Source organism: Leuciscus leuciscus, assembly GCF_965113295.1.
Source record: "Leuciscus leuciscus genome assembly, chromosome: 24".
NCBI classification, from domain to species: domain Eukaryota; kingdom Metazoa; phylum Chordata; class Actinopteri; order Cypriniformes; family Leuciscidae; genus Leuciscus; species Leuciscus leuciscus.
In genome coordinates, this window is record NC_138723.1 from 27455423 (window position 1) to 27475420 (window position 19998).

A 19998-nucleotide genomic window follows, 5' to 3' on the forward strand; every position below is an offset into this window, starting at 1 on the left:
TGTAGCACACAAAAAATGCACAAATAGTATTCATACAATATTTTCTCCTTTTAAAACAGCTGTTAAAAGATGCCAAACAAAGTGAATTAGCAGACACAACATAGTGGGAGACATATACTTGTATAACTGCATTACCCAGAATCCTCTGGTTTATAGGTGGCGCTTTGAGCATCGTAAACATGGTAATCACACAGCAAGAGCGCTATAAAACCTGCTCGATCAGCGAGTCGGACTTTAACATCACTCACAGCTGTAATGTACGTGGTCATAAAGTCAGAAGAGCATTAATAACTCAATGACTAGAGTTTTATGGCTTTATCTCGTATGTAAGTGATAGTTTGTTCAGCTGTTGTGTTGAGGACTCACTCGTGCTTTGAGCTCCGTGACCTTTCTGGGAGAATTCACTTTATTCTTCTCAATCCTTTTGCGTTCATTTGTAACGTGAAGTAAGGATGGCGGTGTCTAATTCTACATTAGCGATCGTTTTTTTAGTTCTGGGAGGTTTGGCAGTTTTGTTCGGACTGTCCTGGTGTTTGTTGGACCGATTATAATAGACGATCAGATAGTGAAGGTAAGTTAGACACCTCACAGGTGCACGTGACGCTCTAATCAAACATATTTGCATTTTTAAATAACATTAAGTTGCAAAACCCATTGTTTTAGTGTCGAAAATCCGTGAACTGAGCTCTGTATGACGTCTATAGTTGCTTTGTGTTTTTTAAAATAAAATGCGTTAATTGGAACGATTATTAATTAATTAATAATATAGGCTAGAATAGCCCGCTTATATGAATAATGTGCTACAAACATACATCGTACTTGGAAATCTAAACTAAGATTAGATAGTTCTTAGTTAGTCAAACTTGTGTAATCAATCACATTGTCAGACTCGTAATTACTGACGCCTATGTTTGTTTCCTTCAGAAGATATGTTGTTTTGTTTTTTTCTTTTAATTTTAAATTAATATATAAATAAATCATAAAAATAAAAAAATTAAATGCTATTTGCAAGGGTCTATTCTTGTATTTTACTTTTATTTTATTTATTTATTTATTCAGCAAGGTCAGCATTTATAGAAAGACATTCAGAAAGATATTTATAATGCTACATAAATGCAAGACAGAAAGTCATTTATAAATGATTTCAAATAAATGCTGTTCTTCTGAACTTCATCAAAGAATCCTGAAAAAAAGTTTTCAACTGTTTTCGACATTGTTAATAATCATAAATGTTTCTTAAACAGCAAATCATCATATTAAAGTGATTTCTGAAGGATCTTGTGACACTGAAAACTGGAGTAATGATGCTGAAAATTCAGATTTGATCACAGGAAGAAATTACGTTTTACAAAATAAACATTACAATAGTAATTTTAGTAAACAATTCAAATTGTAATATTTCACAATATTACTGTATTTTTTTTGATAAAATGCAGCCTTGGTGAGAGACTTCACACATAAGAGACTTATTTAAAAAAAAGAAAGAAAAATGTAATAAAAAAAATGATTTGAGATCTAAGTTAAAGATGACAATTTCTTTTCCTCATCTCCTTTCCCTTTTCAATCACATAAAAACAAACAAAACAAAAAAAATTTTTTTTGGTGTGACAAATTTACAATTGTCTGTGTTGTTGTCCCTCAACAGGCCATAAATCTGTGTGTTATAATTATTAAAGAATTCTAGAGTTAAAGAATTTTAAGTTAAACCATTTTAAATACAGCATATCGCACTCTGATCACTAACCATATTTGCATACTTCAAATCCTCACAGAATGTAGAGATAAACCCGAAGAACGAACTCTCCTACACTATGTGGAAGGACATCCCGGTTCCCTTTTTTATGTCTGTATATTTCTTCCATATCGTCAATCCTGATGAAATCCTAAAAGGAGAAATGCCTATGGTGATCCAGAGGGGGCCGTATGTTTACCGGTAAGAAGTGTGTTCCCTTCTTTTTCTGTAAATCTACTTTGAAACGATATGGATTGTACAAATCACTAGGTCTGACTTGAGTGGACATGTCATGGCTTTGTTGATGTTCAGACCTGCAAGTGAAAGCCCTATGGTGCTGAAGTTCATGGTAGGTTTGTGCCCAGCGGTTTGGATGTGCATTCTGTCAGTTGTCCGGGCAGGACTACCATAATGTCTGTTAAAGTGTCCTGTCCATCCCAGAGTGATTTGTAGAGCTATATACTGTCAGTATAACTCTAAAAGCATTCCTCCTGTGTGCATAACCTGCCCCGACATTTAACAAAAGATCCTCTTTCTTGATGCACTCGTGATCTTTAGCACAGACAAGAGGTTTGTTTGCAGTAGACTCACTATATAGACGTCTATCTGGTGGCCTTGACCTTACTTGAAGGGCTTTTTTTTTATATAAATTTTTTTTTTTTTTTTTTTTTTTTTTAAATGTGCCTTGACAAAGATACACTATACACTACCATTCAAATGTGTGGGGTCAGTAAGTTTTAAATTTTTTGGAAGGAGATCAATAGTCTTATTTTATTAGCATATGCATCCTTGGTGAGCACAAGATACTTAGATTAAAAATAATAAAAAATCTTACCGACCCCAAACTTTTGAACGGTAGTATACATTTGTGTTGTGATTTAAATTTAACATACATTTCATAAAAAATTGCTGTGGGAAATACTGCAAAACAGACAGTATGATTTATTCATTTGATTTTTTTTTTTTTTTTTTTTTTGTGCATTCAACATATTATCCTTTTTCTATCCTTTTATTTTATTTTTATTCCCTAATCTGTATCTGTCCATATTTTTTATTATTGGAGTGGAACTGTGATCCTACCCTGGAGCCGTGCATACTAGAGCATTTCACTGAGTAAAAACAGACACTGCTGGAACTGAACGAGAACAAAGCTCACTTCTGCTCAACGCACAATCTGATTTTCTAACTTTTATGAAAATGATGCTAATCCAAAAAATTTATTCGCAGCCTCTTTCCAGAATTAAAATAACAAGATTCCGCATAAGACCTTTTTTTTTTAAACGCTTATTTAATTTAATTTAATTTAATTTAATTTATTTAACATTTTATTTAATATTTAGCATAATCATAATTTTATACACTGTCCGGTCATAAAGTCGCTGTTTGGATTTAAATAGGCAAATGCTTAAGAGTCAGTGATTGGATCATTGCAGTGATTTATGTTTCTAGTATGTTACAGTATATGTGTAGCAACAGTTCTTCTAAAATGTTGTGATGTTATTTCCATCAAGAGTTGCATCAATTTTTGCTCAAGATCTTGTATTGTCAATGCAAGAGTCCAGCACTGTGTAAAGTGTCCTCCAGCACATCCCAAAGACTTTCAATGAATTTAAGCTCTGGATTCAGAGGAGAAGATTCATGTGTGAAAATGATTCTTCATGATCCTCACAACCATTCTTTCACAATCTGAGCCTGATGAATCTTGACATTGTCATCCTGGAATATGGCCATGATGTGTCTCGTACATGGTTGGTTAAGAAATGAAAAGCTACACATTCCATCAACTAGGTTTAGAAGAACTTCTGCAAAACATGCTAGAAACATTAATCACTGAAATAATGATCCAGTCATTGACTCTTAAGCAGTCGCCTGTTTGTTTTGTTTTTTGGCCGGGCAGTGTTATGTTATATTTTTTAATCATCAGAAATGCCTTTTAACTGCTATATTTATAGTTATATTTCATGTATGTAATGTACTTCTGTTGGCATGCTGTTTGAAGAGTACATTTATTGCTAGAAAGTTGTTTTTGGCCAGATCATTTTGTTGTTTTATGATTGGTTGTTAAATGTGCATTGGTGTCCTCCCTCACAGTTCAGTGGCTTCTTTTTTTTTTTAGATGAGACACTGTGTGTGTGTGTGTGTGTGTGTGTGTGTGTGTGTGTGTGTGTGTGTGTGTGTGTGTGTGTGTGTGTGTGTGTGTGTGTGTGTGTGTGTGTGTGTGTGTGTGTGTGTGTGTGTGTGTGTGTGTGTGTGTGTGTGTGTGTGTGTGTGTGTGTGTGTGTGTGTGTGTGTGTGTGTGTGTGTGTGTGTGTGTGTGTGTGTGTGTGTGTGTGTGTGTGTGTGTGTGTGTGTGTCAAAGCATGCGTTTGGATTTCACAATCTGAGAGAGGAGTCTTTTTGCGTGACTTTCTAATGTGCTATTTATGCTGACCGAGAACCTCAAAGTTGTTCCTCTAAAAGCTGAATTTTGCAGTGTTAGGATAATATTATTGCTAATCAGCTGGCTAAGTCACATTTTTCTTCTGATGTTGTGACATATTTTTCAGTGAAAAGCGCTGGAAGGACAACATTACATTCCATGACAACAACACTGTTTCGTATATGGAGTATCGTCAGTACTTCTTTGAGGAGAGCATGTCTGTGGGAGATGAATCCGATGTGGTCACCATCCCTAACATGCTAGTGCTGGTGAGAATTTATGATGAAATATTTAATATTTGGGAATCGAAAATCAATTCCAATTTTGCAATCGAATCGTGTCGATTCCTCTCATACTGAACAGCGCGCGATAAGTTCTCTTCCACATCTTTTAGCCCTTGAACAGACAAATACACATAAAAATGTCAAAATATCCTCGTCAACTGTTTACATCAGCCTAAGACACAAGCGACCAAGAAAACGCATGTGTAACAGTAAATTGGATCTGTAATATTCTAATATTGGCTAATATTCCTGCTGCCGTTTCTATAATAACGTTAATCAAAAGGCAGAGAAAATTCACTCGCTGTTTGTGACTGAATTATTCAACTATATTTGTAATGTATGTTTTATTTAGAAAGTGCAGTGTTATTTTACATTTGATTAGTTTCTGTACCTGAATACCTGACAATTTTAAAATGCTTTTTCAATCGTATATTTGTTCAGTTGTATTTATTTGTGTGATTTGCTAATTTGTTTACTTGTCTTTAATAATGCTTGAAATTTGTAATAGTTAGGCTAGTTGTATAGTTTGGGGTTAGGCAATAGTACCTTGTGTAAGTGTTGATTTATGTTCATGGTATTAATGTACAATGAAATGTTTTGCGATAAGACTTAGAATAAATGTGATATCCAATTTGTTTTGTTTTTTAAACCTTATAAAAATCGAAATTAGGAATCGATAAGAATCGGAATCGATAAGCAAAATCGGAATCGGTAAAATTCAAGCGATACCCAACCCTACCACCATGTAAAGCGATTGAGAAGAACTTTAAGGGATGGTGAACACAAAAGAAGATATTTTGAAAAATGTCGGTAACCAAACAGTTGATGGACCCCATTGACTTCCATAGTAGGAAAAAAAAAATACTATGGAAGTCAATGGGGTCCATCAACTGTTTGGTTACCGACATTTTTCAAAATATCTTCTTTTGTGTTCAGCATAGAAAAGAAATTCATACAGGTTTGAAACAACTTGAGGGTGAGTAAATGATGACAGAATTTTCATTTGTGGGTGAACTATGCCTTTAACATAACAGCTTTTGATTCACACTTTCAGGGCGCATCGGTAATGATGGAGAATATGCCGTTTCCTATCCGCATTTTGCTCAGCACCACGTTCAAGACCTTCAACGAGGGACCTTTCTTGACAAAACCAGTAGGAGAACTCATGTGGGGCTACGACAGCAAGTTGGTGGACTTCCTGAACACTTATCTTCCCGGCATGCTTCCATCCAGCGGCAAGTTTGGCTTGTTTGCAGAGGTGGGTGTTTCCTGTGCATTTACTTGTCTTGTTACAGTAGCTGGTGTTTTTGGCCTCAGCTGATTTTCTTGCTTTGTTTCGCTCCCCGTGTAGTTTAACAACTCAAACTCTGGACAGTTCACCGTCTTCACTGGCCAAGATGACATCCGGAAGGTTCATATGGTGGACTCTTGGAATGGCCTGAAAAGCGTAAGCCAAATGCCCTTTGGGGCCATAATAAAACAAAAAGGACACTAGCTCTGTTCCAAATCTAGTGAGCTATGTCTGAAACATACATAAATGCACAAACTTTTTTTTAGTTATACAAGCTTGATTCTACCAAGCGTGCCGCACAAGCCCTGAAAAGTGAAGCCAAAACGTCTCGATCGCCCCCCCGGTGACTGGTCCTAGTATAGGTCATAAGCCCCGCCTCCCCGTGTTATTCAACTAAACAGTTGGTGAGACCAACTAAACAATTAAATTACACTTCAAATATCTTTTTTCCAAAGGTGGTTTCTTTCATTTGCTGTCGTTTTTATCACGCTGATGTAAGTTCAAGTGTCTGTTTCAAAAATAAGTTGGTTTTTAGTTAGTTACGTGATGCGGTGGTGTAACGTCATGATTGACAGGTTCTCTGAGCGAAGTAGTCACTGAAGCACCAACGGACATTTTTTCGGGATCTTCGGAGGACTGAGGAGATTGTGTTTACTTTATTTTAACAAGCCTCTTGTCGTACTGCAATCAATTTTTAAAAAAGTGTGCAGAATCCACTCTCCCTGAGTGCATTCTGCGAGAGTGAGGGCGGAGCGTTGATTTCGCGGCTTTACTTCCTGCTCACGACTGCGCAGGACTGGTCCCGAGATCGCTACTGCGCAGACTCAAGTTCCAATATGTCAGCGCCATATCGGGACTCTGGCGGCTTCAGTTCTCATCAATGGAAGAGAGCGAAGGGGCGTCGTCCATCTTTTTTTACAGTCTATGGATTCTACACGTTGCATTCTTAAAATGTGTCAGAATGCAATTTCAGGGGTGCAGTAAAAATGTTAATATTGTGAAACATTACTATTTAAAATAACCGTTTAACTTTTAAATGCAAGTCAATCATGTGGTGAAAGCTGAATTTTCAGCATCATTACTCCAGTCTTCAGTGTCACATGATCATTCAGAAATCATTCTAATATCCCGATTTGGCGCTCAAGAAACATTTCTGATTATCAATGCTGAAAACGGTTGCGCTGATTAATATTCTTGCATAAACTGGATTCTATATTTAAAAAAATAAATAAAAATGATACCATTGTTAAAGTCTTTACTGTCACTTTTCATCAGTTTAATGCATCCTTGCTGGATAAAAGTGGTAATTTCTTTTCTCTTAAAGCTGCCGTCGGCAAGTCTGGCAGATTGGGTCGATTAGCCAAAATTTTGAATGTTTACAACTCTCATGCCCCTCCCCCACTACCAGCGAGCACCCTCCCATCGAGGTCGTGCTCGTCAGTGCGTCACTGTGCGTGTGTACCTGATTTTCTGTGAACGCGTCCGTCTCGTCAGCATCTATCAACACCATGGACTCGGAGGTAGGCTGCCCTGGCTAATCTATTCATAGATAGCAATAACCGAGGAATTGGAAGCTTGTTAGTAGATTTTCTCTCCGCCATCCCGCTTCATGCAATCTCCAGGCGAACTTCAGGCGTGGCGTGTGCATGTGATATTAACGTGCGCGAGTGAGGGGGGATCTGTGGCGTGTGCACGACCTGTGATTGACAGTCAGATCTCACACCCCCCTGCACTGATTGGACCTGATGAAGCGGGAGCGCTGGATTTTTGCAAAACAAATAACACGCTCCAGGTGGAGTTAGAAGCTCGGGTTTTTTTCTAAAACCACCTTATTTATGTTGTTCTGTCGGATTATAGTGTCGATTACACTGAATATGATCAAAAAAATGTTGCCGACGGCAGCTTTAAAATAAATTCTCTTACTGACACCAAACAATAAATAAGTGTTAAAACTACAAACATGGCGGATGTGCGACAGTCATGTAGAGCGTTTTAAATAAAGGGCTTTGAGTGATTAATAATCAGTATCTAACCAGATATTCATTCAATGTTATCCACATTCCTCTGCAACAGCATTGTGAACTATTATAAAGATACGATTGGTCATTATCTTTTAAATGCATCTTTATGCAAAAGCATGAGGAGAGTCTCCGCATGAAAGACCCATCTGACAGATAAACGACAGATACTACATTTCTTTCCGATACGGTAGGAAATAAAAAAATAAAAAAAATTAATGTGTAGGATTTTAACTGATAAGATGATTGACAGGGCAGTTTAAACCGTGACGGGATGTGTTTCGTTAAAGACGAAGTAGAACGTCCCAAAGCTTGCATACTCTTCTGCTACACACTCAAATATGTACTTTATCGTCACAAAACGGTACATACTTTTAGGGCTCAGTATAAGTAGGCGAACTGGGACGCTTAGGAATAGACTGTGGTGTTATAAAGGAAGTGAATCTGGTGTTTTGTGTGATTGGTGCAGGTGGATTACTGGAGGTCTGAGCAGTGTAACATGATCAATGGTACAGCGGGCCAAATGTGGCCTCCGTTCATGAACACTGAGTCGACCCTGCCCTTCTACAGCCCTGATGCGTGCAGGTGAACGCCAGACTGTGACTCTGCCTTCAGAAGATGATGCGTGTTTAATGACTGTATGGTTTTCTAAGGGCATGTTCTGTGGCTAATCTCCAATCTCAGGTCCATGGAGCTGGTGTACCAGAGGTCAGGTGTGTCGCGTGGGATTCCCGTGTATCGCTTCGTGGCGCCGAAGACTCTTTTTGCCAATGGTGCGGATTATCCTCCCAATGAGGGCTTCTGTCCGTGTCGTCAGTCCGGGCTCCTGAACGTCAGCACCTGTAGACACAGTGAGTCTCTGATCCTGACACACACTTCTGCCACTGCACTCATTAACTACTGTCAAACATTCTCTTATCTTGAGTCAGTAAATATGTTGTTCATACTGGTTTTAAAGGCAAACTGGGTAAAATCATAATGTGGCCTCTTTCATTTTTTCTTCCTTTTCTTTTCCTACCCTTTTTCTTTCTCGTTTTTTACCGTATCTGTTTTTTCTACCCTTTTTCTTCTTACCTTTTATTTTTTTTCTATCTTTTTTTTCCGGCAATTCTGTCGAACTTTTTTTTCCCTTTTATATCTTCCACATTTTTTTCTTTTACCTTTTTTCTTTGTTTTTTTTAAACCATTTTCCCTGTTCTTTTTTCTTTTCTCTTCTTACCCTCTTTCATTATTTTCTTTCTCTTGTTTTTTGCATTTGTTCATTTTCTTGGTTTAAATTCTTTAAAAACGTTATCTTTTCCTACCCTTTTTCTTTCTCGTTTTTTACCTTATCTGTTTTTTCTACCCTTTTTCTTACCTTTCTTTTTTCTATTTTCTTAACCTTTTCTTTCTTATCCTACTTATCTCGTCTCATTTCTTCATCTCTTTTCGTCTCGTCTCGTTCTCTTCTTTTTCTTTCTTTTCTTTTCATACCCTTTTTTTTTTTTACTGTCCATTTCCTTTTATATGTTTAACCTCTTTTTTTTATATATATTTTTTTTATATCTCAGATTCCCCTGTGTTCATTTCTCAACCGCACTTTTTTGAGGCTGATCCCGTCCTTTTGAAAACTATCAACGGATTGAGCCCAAATGAAGATGAACATGGACTTTTTATCGATATCCACCCGGTAAGAAATCCTGGCACACAGAAACGCATAACATGTTGCATTACTATTGGGAACTACTTAATATAATTACTACTCTTTCTAGGAATAAAATATGAAATATTTGCAACGTATAGTTATAAATCATTATACAATCTGTAAAATAACTTTCATAACAAAATGTAAAAAAAAGATTCGTCAGTTCGAGAAAGCAAACAAAATTAACAACCAGTGGAATGTTCCTTCCTTGTCAGGTGACTGAGCGAGTTTGATTCTTTATCTCTCAAGGTTATTGATTATGGGTTGTTGTTATTATGACTCAAGAAACTTAACATCTTTATCTCTGAAATTGGCCATAAATGTGAAATTGGTCCTTATGTCTTATCTAAATTTGTTGCATAAACATCTGATTTTATGTGCCTTTTAGGGTCAATTCATCCTCTGTGTCATAACCACTTTTTCAACCCATTTTCAAGAGCGTAGGTCAGGACTGAGGGGGGTCTCTCGGCTCGGGTTTATGTTTTGGCCCTTCCTACACAACAAATGACCTAACTAGAACACCATTATGGAGAACCACAAAATACACAAAAATGTAAATATGCTTTCAGGTTCCTAGAACAATTAACATGCCTAGCCTACAGGATGTGCTCTCTGTTGAGAGAAGATCAAAACCCAGAAATACCACAGCAACAAAGCCAGAGATTATTGGTATTTCTATATGTATTGTCATATCTATGTCCTCGTGTCAGATTCTTAAATGTAATCTACAAATCCAGTCAGAGGAAAAAAGACTCTGTATGGCTATTACCAATCAAATTAAATCAATATCAACAAAATGAATCTTTGGATGCAGCTCAGATGTGACATAAATAGATGTGGAATGTAGAAATTAGGCTGCACGATATTGAAGAAAAGTGCGATATGATAATTCTTAAAGTGTGTAAAATAAACTTAAATTATCTTAATATATTTAAAAGTTTCACATTCTTTTTGCTACAGTGTTTTACCTTTAGTTTATTTAAACCACAGGGTTTAGGGTTTCAGGTTATCCTACATTAGGTTTATTTAACAACAGAAACTGAATAATCAAATGTAAAAATAAAACACAGCTTAGTTTTCACCGTATGAATTAAATATATACTGATTCTTATTAAAGCTACAAAAGTTATTCAGCCAAGAGCGGCGAGTGATTTTTCTCTTTGTCATTCATGACCGCAGTTATTGCAAGCTGTTGCGATTATGCATATCGCGATATTTACATTTGCGATAATTTCGATATATTGTGCAGCCCTAGTGGAAATAATAAATGTTTGAAAAAATGAAATGGGATATTTTTAAATATATTTTAAACTAAAAACGCCAGCAAGTCACCGTCTTAATGAATGAGTTGAATCCTTCACTCAACCGATTTGGCAAAATGCTAATTCATTTGGCAAACGGCCTTTGACAAACGACTCTTTTAATGAATGGGAAGGCTAATTGAATCATTTTCTAATCTGATTTGTTCAAACAAGCCGATTTTGTATAAAATCAATGTCAGATTTGCAATAGTGCAGATGTTCGGAAAAACGGCATTCTAGCTTGTGTGATAACTCTATCATATTCTCATGTTATAAAAAACAGGAACTATTTAAATGGGTATTTTTTTTATCATTTTGATCACACAAAGCTCGCAGTCGGAGGCTATTAGCCACGGCTGGTCCGTTAATAGCCCTCACTCGCATTGGCTTGACAGTGGAAATGCTGCTAATAATTTCTGACTGGTATATAACAGAACAACTCAAATGAACATAAACGGGTAAAGGTGGGAATGCGTGTCGTGATAGTTTCAGTGTTTCAGCTTTGTCCCTGGTTTGATAATGAGAGTACGTTGCTCATTACTGCCATTAAACCATTACAACATCTGATAAGCTAATTGGAAATTACGGTTATCGTGACCTTTATGATGTTTTTATAGAGCTCAGCAACTTAATGACCCATTATAAACAAGATTAAGATTTTAAAGGTATGATCTTTTTACACGGTCAATGACTGACTGAAGGTTTTCTGATTACATGCATCTTTTAGGTTCAAATATTAATGTTAATTCACTCTAGTGCTGTGGTTTATTGGGGGTTAAGCGTAGCTGGAAATCTGCCATTTGTTGGTTGGTTAATTTAGTTTTGCTGGATGTGAAACTCCTGATGTCTGCATCCGTGGGCCTTTTGTAACACAGGCAGTTTGATAAGACAAACTCCACTTTGACTTCTGATTAGTTGGAGATATAGACGCCGCTTTGTGTTGGAGAGACAGGCAACTTTGTGTCACTAAATTTAACAGAATTGCACAATCCTGACACACTTCTTAACTGTCTGTTCATCCAGTTGCAAAATTTGATGGTTATCTCGTCGTTCTCCCTTCATCTGTTTTCAAGATATTTTTCTGAAACCGCTGCTGGGTTGAACGTCTGAGACAAATTCACAGCATGATGCTCGATTAGCTCCGGATCTATTGAATCCATTACTGAGCTGTCACGAAAACAGCTCTTTGGTTTCAGTGTTTTCTGCAGGAGCAAATGCATGTCTGCTCATAACTAGGCCCACATTGAATCTGCACCCAAAAAATGAAGCCTTTATGCTTTCCGTAGAGTACAGTTTAGTTCTGTTTAATTGGTTTTACTGTGTCTAAATCGATTCAGCAGGTCTTTATTCTGTTATTTTATGTAGAAAGTAACAGATTCTGCTCTCTCAATTAATATGGTCATTGACCATATGCTCTCAATTAATGGTAAAAAAAAAGTAACACCGCAGGACATGCCAACTAAAGTATTTCATGACAACTTCCATTTGCAGCTTCTATCCAAATTACATATACAAGGTATAAAATGTAGGATTTGTGTTCAAACCCATGACTTTGGAGTTCTTACAGGGTTTGTACAAGGTGCTTAAATTTCCAAAACTCAAATTCAAGTAATTCAAGTTTTTTTTAAAGGGTCTATTATTGATAGACAATATATGTGAAGTTACGGTTTAATTGTATTGATAAAACAAAAGTTTCACACAAAATCAACGCAGCAGCCCATCTGATATAGATATAGAGCCATTGTGCATGGCTATGAGCCTGATATTGCTCATATAAATAGGTCAATCATATTTTCATGGGAGAAGAAAAATCAGTTTGAATGTGGAAAGCGATATCTTTGTCATAGGTTCCTTACAGTGGTTAAAGTTACCGCAGTCAGTGCATGTGCATCACTTGATTTGTAACATTTTGTTATATTAGTTTATTATTATTTATCGATTTACCTTTTAATTTAAAAATATAATACAGATATTGTTTGATAAGTGAGATCTGATGGATCTCTGAGAAACCAAAAAGAAATAGTGCCTGGAATTTCACTTTACAGTATCTGTACGAACCCTGTTCTTAGGGCTAAATTTATTTTGTAGTTCACTAAATTTAAACTTTTCATAGTGCAGAAAGTCATGTGCTTCCTTCTGAGGTTGTAGAAGCCTTGTTGGTAATTGAACCTTCTGATCGCACCATAAATCAGTGACTTTCACTACAAAAGATTATATCTTCGAACATTTAACTGCTCGTAAATTACATGGCTGTTGAGAAACCAATCAAATGAGCAGTTGCAATAGTCACTTCAGGTTGTTTTATGACTTCATCTGATAGCATCAAGAAATGTATATGAAGTAGACCAGGCTAAAGATAATGTACACTTTCAAAAGTTTGGGGTCAAATTTTTTCTTTTGCAAAAATATTGAGCAAGGATGCATTACACTGATTTAAAAAAGACTGTAAAGACATTATAAAGGTACAAAAGATTTCAGTTTTCAATTTTAAATGATATTCCTTTTAACTTTCTATTAAGCAATTTTAAAAAGTTACTATTTCCACAATATTAAGTAGAATCACTGTTTTCAACATTGATAATAATAATCAGAAATGTTTTATGAGCAGCAAATCCGCATATTAGAATTATTTCTGAAGGATCATGTGACACTGAAGACTGGCATAATGATGCTGAAAATTCAGCTTTGATCACAGGAATAAATTACATTCTTAAATGTATTCAAATAGAAAAGTTATTTTAAATTGTAATAATATTTCACAATTAATGCAGCCTTGGGGATCATATGAGACTTCTTTTAAAACATTATAAACATTTTATAGACCCCAAACTGTTAAACGGTAGTGCATGTTTTAAGTAGACCAGAGAAAAATGCTTTAATGATGCTTTAACATTTTAATCTTCATCCAGGTTTGAGTTTCAGGAATTTTAAGGGTCATTTATGGATATTTTAGTTTATTTATTTGTTCATCAGGAATGTATCTTCTGGTTAACAAATTTCTTTGGTACTTCACCTTGTTCTAAATGGTATCAAATGTATAAATGAACCGTTTTCTATATAGAATGTTAGCTAAACATCTGCTTCAACTAATAATTCAAGTTTAAAAACGACTGAATTTCTCTTCCCGAGTGAAATAAATTTCATGAATGAATCTCTTAGCATGGTGACATAACACACGCAACAGGTTTTCATTGAAGGCCTTGTATTACAGGAGACTGGAGTGCCGATGAACGTTTCCATACGGCTGCAGCTCAACCTGCTCATAAAGAGTGTTTCGGGCATCTCGTAAGTACAGCACAAATACAGTAGGTCAACAGTCATGACGGTCTGCGTCTGCTCTGAGGTCCAGTTGTTGTGAAACGTGTTTGTTTTTGAAGGCTGCACTGTTCTGTACTGTCTCCCTTTGACTCTGTTCTGTGTGCTGTGGTTTGCTTGTTTCAGAGAAACAGGAAAGATAGCGGAGGTGGTGATGCCCATGATCTGGTTTGGAGAGGTAAGAGTGAATTACAAAAAGTTTCACATCTATTTAGTTTCACATCGCATATTTGCTTGAATTTGGGGTTTGAAAGGACACTTAATTTTCAGTAATATAATCAATTTGACTTCATTTAAAGTATTGGATACGAACAATTGTCGTAAATGACAATTGTCTTCTATAGTGCTGCTTTATAGCTGATTATACTATTGCTTCATAACTAATGAACTTTTACACTGTTATTGAACTAAACAGAGTCAACATCGAACTATATTGAGCTGAATAACGACCCGGGTTGAGGAACATTTCACACTTGTCATTTAGAAGCGCCACTTTTTGTGAAGCAAGATGACCCAGGATTCTGTTTACCTGGGGTTTAGAATGATCCAGGGTTAACTATTGTTATTTGCCTCCTTTAGTATATGAGGCTCTATGAATATGCAAATGAGCCCCGCCTCCACTCACTCACACCAGCTCAGAGATCCACTGGTTGACGATCACACGTTGATCTGATTGGTTACAAGGTAGTTTGTGACGTCAGAAACACCAGCGATTTCAAACTACGTTTTTGAGACTGTCTTTGGTTCACTGCAGTTTTAAGGAGAAAATACTCAGCAATGGTGTTGACTTATGAATTTGCACATGGTTTGTCTTAAAGCATATTAAAAACATCACATAGATAAATAAACAACATTAAAAACTTGATTTTCACCACATGGGGACTTTAACATTTTAACCACTTTAAAGTTTTTTTTAACTTTTTATTATTAATATTATTTTTACATTTGTATCGTTAGATATTCAAGTAAGTTGAAACTCAATACTTGCTTTTAAAAGTGTAATCCAGCAATCTTGGGGTAGGCTAGTCTGTGAAGGATCCACTCGTTCTCTTTCATGGCCCAGGAAATGGAGACAAGGACCCTTCGAATTGGGACGGCCTTCGTTGCACGTTGTAACTCGTTCGGCCTTTGAAGGATGCAGCCTCTGAATTGGGACACAACTTGCATTGTCTATGTGCTATGTGACTTGAAATCAGTTTGAAACAGCAAATGAACGAAATGATCTCTGTTGTCGTCTTCTTTTTCAGAGCGGCTACATTGATGGTCCCGTTCTCAACACGTTTCGCACTAATCTGGTGGTGCTGCCCATGGTCATGGAGTACATGCAGTACATCTTCATCGGTCTCGGACTCGTATCCATTCTGGGAGCCGTGATCTACTTCTGCGACAAGGTATGCGCTTTTTATGCATGCATTTTTATTCAGTGTTTTACTAATATTAATTTTTGTTTCGAAAGTGTGTATGTTTGTGTGAGTGCATGTGCGTGAGAGATTTGGAGAGGAAGTGGGTTTACATGATGTTGAGCAAATGTGGTTTGGTGCTTAAGCGTGTCTGAGCTCTGAGGAGGTAAAGTTGAGCATAAGAACCCGAAAGCACTTTAATGTTCCTTTATCACCCCCACTTTAACACTCTGCATGGGCTTCGATGGTTTAAAGTGCAACATTTTGCATGGTTTGTCTTACAGAAAGCCAGGGAAAAGTCACCAGTTTCTCTCACACAAGGGGTCAGCACTTATTTAAATATACATATTCAAAAAGATTACAATGAGAATAACAATCAAAAATGTGTTTTTATGTATATGTAATTGTTCCAAATCTCTAGATTAATTTAAACCATTGTTTACTATGTCATTTAAAATAAGCAAAGTCTGATCAACTTTAAATGTAATGTTGCTGATTTGAAAAAATGAAAAGCCACTGTGAGATCTCGGCAGATGTGAATTATTGCACAAGTTTTATTGTAAAAACATGTGAAAATCAAATTTCAAAGCATGTGATTTACCAAATGCACGATCATGTTCATCTTGCATGCTCCCGCCCCGTTTCAATCACTCACGCCCTTCATGCATGCGTTGCCGTGCACGAGCACTACGGGCCGTTCAAATTCCCCCTCAGTTTTTGTCCGCCGTGATGATCTCAACACTGTCACTGTGTCCAATAATCAACCTGAAGATCACTGGCTCCAAATCCGTGTCACTGCCCACCTGATGTTCAATGAGGTCTGGTTATTCTTTTAGGAAAGCGTAAAAGATACAAAACACGACCCGACCAATGAGACGCAGGCTGAAAAATTAAACGTGAACGACACAGGTGGGTTTTTGGCTCAGAAATGCCTCTTCTCAAACTCTTCTTCTGCAGGTGGGATGTTTTTGAGGTCACACGAGCACACTGAAGTGAACACACCTCCTTTCACTCACACGTACCTTTTCATAGTCACTGGATTTCATTTAATCTGCTTCACTGATCTGTCCATCAGAACTTTGCAGGCAATGTTCCCTCTAATTTGTTTGCTTGCTGAGCAAAACCAAGTGTGTTGCACACGTCCTGAAAAGTGAAGCCAAAACGTTTCGATCGCCCCCCTGGTGGCTGGCTGCAGAATCAGTCATAATCCCCTTGGTCAGTGTTTTCTGTAGCAGTGCAGCTTCAGAAACCCTTCACCTTCCCCAGCTCCACCTGTATAGATCTGCTACGGGTAATTCATGTATGCTATATCGAACAGCAGCAACGTGTCGTGTTTGTATTCGCAGTAGCAAGTCCTGTATTTGCTCTGCTGCAGCAGCATAGGCTAGCAAACCTATTCCGCCAAGACCAAACATATCAACATTATCATATCCATTACAATCCCAAACACTCAGAGTTGTCATGACAGAAATCCTATTTAAACTTTAAACTTGGGGGGAAAAAATGCATTAGAGGGAACAGTGTTTGTGTGACAAATGTAAGCGGGGGATTTTGGAGGATTTTGCCAAAAAGAAAGTTCCTTTTTTCTTTTTTACACAAATACTTTCAATAAAACCAAAACTCCAAAAGAGTGGCTCCAGATGTTAACCAACACATGGTAAAGTCCTTGGTAGTTCCTGAATGGATATTTTTTTTTTTAAGATGCAACTTTACTGTCCACAGTTTATGCTTTATTGTATATTGGTTATTCTTTTTCTGCAAATCAGACTTAACTTTTTTTTATGTTTTTATTTTAACAAAAAATATGTAACTTAAAGGTGAAGTTTTTATATCTTCTTGCAAGCGGTTTAGTGGAAACTTTAATTTTGGTGAGGAATTTGTTTGTTTTGTTAACATGTCTTTTTTTCTTTTCTTTTCTTCACCAGCAGATAAAAAGTAAGATGCGTGACCAGCCCTGCACAGATGTGGATCCATCCAGCTCAGCCAGTGAAAAGACCCCATTACTACAGGCCTCAGCCAGCTAGAGCCGCTCTCCACACTGCAGCTCACTCTCACTATAAACTCTCAATCCCACAATCCACTGGGCAATAAATAAAAGTTATTTTATTACGCGATGTGGTTGAATGAACTGGATCAAGAACAGGATTATGAACTCTTTTGAGTGGCTTCTTGTTTTTTTGCACAGCAGTTGGGTCTAAAGTTCAATGTGGGGTCAATACTACATTATATTTTTTATTTTTTTTAATGAAAAAGTGACTAGCAACTGTGCTGTGGTACACTTTAAAATGATATAATTGACAATATACTACTAGACAATGAATTTTCAAATGGTGCGGTTGTATAGCTTTAAAAAAAAATGGTCAAAAACACTCCAAACCTTACTTCCTCTAAAGGGGAAAATGTATTTAAAGACATTAACCTTTATCCTGTAAATAAGGAAGGGATGTGAACACTGTAACATTTCCATGCCATTGAGTGAAATGTCCTCTGAAAACAGAAAAAAATGCTGAGCCAACACACGTTTCTCAGTACGCTGAATACACATGTTGCTTTTGTTCTGTCTGTAAAGCCACTTGTATTTAATGAATGTTAAAAAAAAGAAAAAGTCATTGTTTACATTCTCTTGATTGTTCAGTATGAAATGAAATGGGATTGTTTTTAAGTTTTATGAGAATTCATTCAGTAATGACTTTCAGTTCACTTTAATGGTGGTGTTTATTTCTGCATGATTCACAGACAAATGTTCTATCAAATGTTGTATGAAAACTTTTAAAGATACCTATAACTCTGGCTGCAAACAGCACATGGTCATGAGTCCATGATATGTTTTATTAGGCCTACTCCTGAAATACTGTCAAGGTTTATCAAAAGCTGTGTAGATGATATAATTAACTATTGTCTTATTGAGTTGTATTTTGTCCATTAAATGAAAACCTGTCTGTCTTATATCTCTCCCCAAAATCAAAAGAAAAATACGATGGAAGTACATTGCATTTAAAGCAAATGAAGCACATTTCCCCAAACAATTTTAATTATGGTAACATGTATGACTTCAAGGGATACAGTTCACCCAAAAATGAAAATTCTGTCAAGTTGTTCCAACCAAACCTGTAGGAATTTATTTATTCTGGTGAACACAAGATATTTTGTAGAACAAGTGACAGATCCCATTGACTTCCATTGTATTTCTGTAGTCAGTGGGGTCCATCTTCTTCAAAATATCTTTTATGTTAAGTAGCACTACAAATACAACTAGGATTTATAAACTGTACTTTAAAATCACTGTCATTATTAGCATTATAATACACGAGAATGAGTCTTTATTTAGGTCGCCATTTTTAAAATAGCAGGTCTTTTTCTCACCGCAAGATGGCAAGAGCGAGCAACAGTACAGCAGGCGACGCCGAGTTTGTGTTGAATTAAGTCATTCTTTGGTCTTGTATCTAGTCATTTATTTTGTCGATCGTTTTTAATCAAACAGTTTTTTATTTATTTAATGTTTGATATGATTTCGTATGAGAGCAGAGCGGTGTTGACACACAAATCTTGGCAAACGTGTCGCTGCAGTGTTGACTGAAACGAAGAGTTCCTGACGTGAGTTTTAACAGAATAAAATTATCTTACACAATGCCATCCGTAAACGGAAAATGTTTTATAAAGATTATTTGTCTATGGCTCCAGAGAACGCAATGACATACTTTGTAATTTCAGAATTAACCTTATATTTTCCCTTCAAAATCTTCAACATGTTTTTTTTCTAACATAACGTTAGTTAAATCTCTGGCAAATGTTATTAAAAAAAAACCTAACCCCAAAGCCTACTGTATCATATTTGATACATGGATTTCTAATGCCTTTAAATTATTAAGATTATCAGGATTTTTCTGGAAAACCTGTTTACAAATTTCTATGCCTTCTCCCCTCTAGTTCACACTTCATACTTTTTTATAAAGTAAAATATATTTTTGCTTTGTTTTCTTTAATAATTTTTTATAAAGTAAATGTTTTAATAGTCTGATATACTGTTATAAAGATTTCACTTATTTACATTACAATCTAGCAGAATTTCATCTTACTTTTTGGAATATAAATGCACTGAATTGCATATTTTTGCTCTGAATAATATTTTTTATTTTTTCTCCTCGAGTTTAACCTCCACATTCTTACTAAATCACACTATATGAAATCTGCATAGGAAATCGTCTAGTGTTAATCTGCATCGCTATTTTTACTTGTTGTGAATACGCAGGCTACAAGAAGTAATTAGGTGGGTTTTTTAATTTTTTATATCACTTTTACTCAGGACATGCTAGCTGGCAACAAAGGATTCCATTCATTATGCTAAGCTAAGCTAGCGCCAACCCTGTCAAACTAAAACAATGCATGCACTGAGACAAAAATGCATTTGCCCACCTATCTAAATGTAGGAAAGAAGGTGAATAAGCCCTATTTCAAAAAACGGTGGAGTGTTCCTTTAATCAAAAAATCCTGAAAAAAAGTTTGCACAAAAAATATTAAACAGCAAAACTGTTTTTTGAGTGACTGATTTTATAC

General features: G+C 36.3%; 1 protein-coding gene across 1 annotated transcript; it reads left to right on the top strand.

The window, feature by feature from the left end:
• The first annotated feature begins 164 nt into the window (after positions 1-164).
• scarb1 (scavenger receptor class B, member 1) lies at positions 165-18390 on the top strand. Its single transcript, XM_082158061.1, is given in 15 exon segments — positions 165-519; positions 522-571; positions 1773-1933; positions 4279-4420; positions 5490-5693; positions 5787-5882; positions 8214-8329; positions 8429-8595; positions 9295-9413; positions 13941-14014; positions 14171-14222; positions 15292-15435; positions 15729-15767; positions 16281-16353; positions 17370-18390. Coding segments are annotated over 15 exon segments (1518 nt in total). The 5' UTR covers positions 165-452; the 3' UTR covers positions 17384-18390.
• Positions 18391-19998: the final 1608 nt, after the last annotated feature.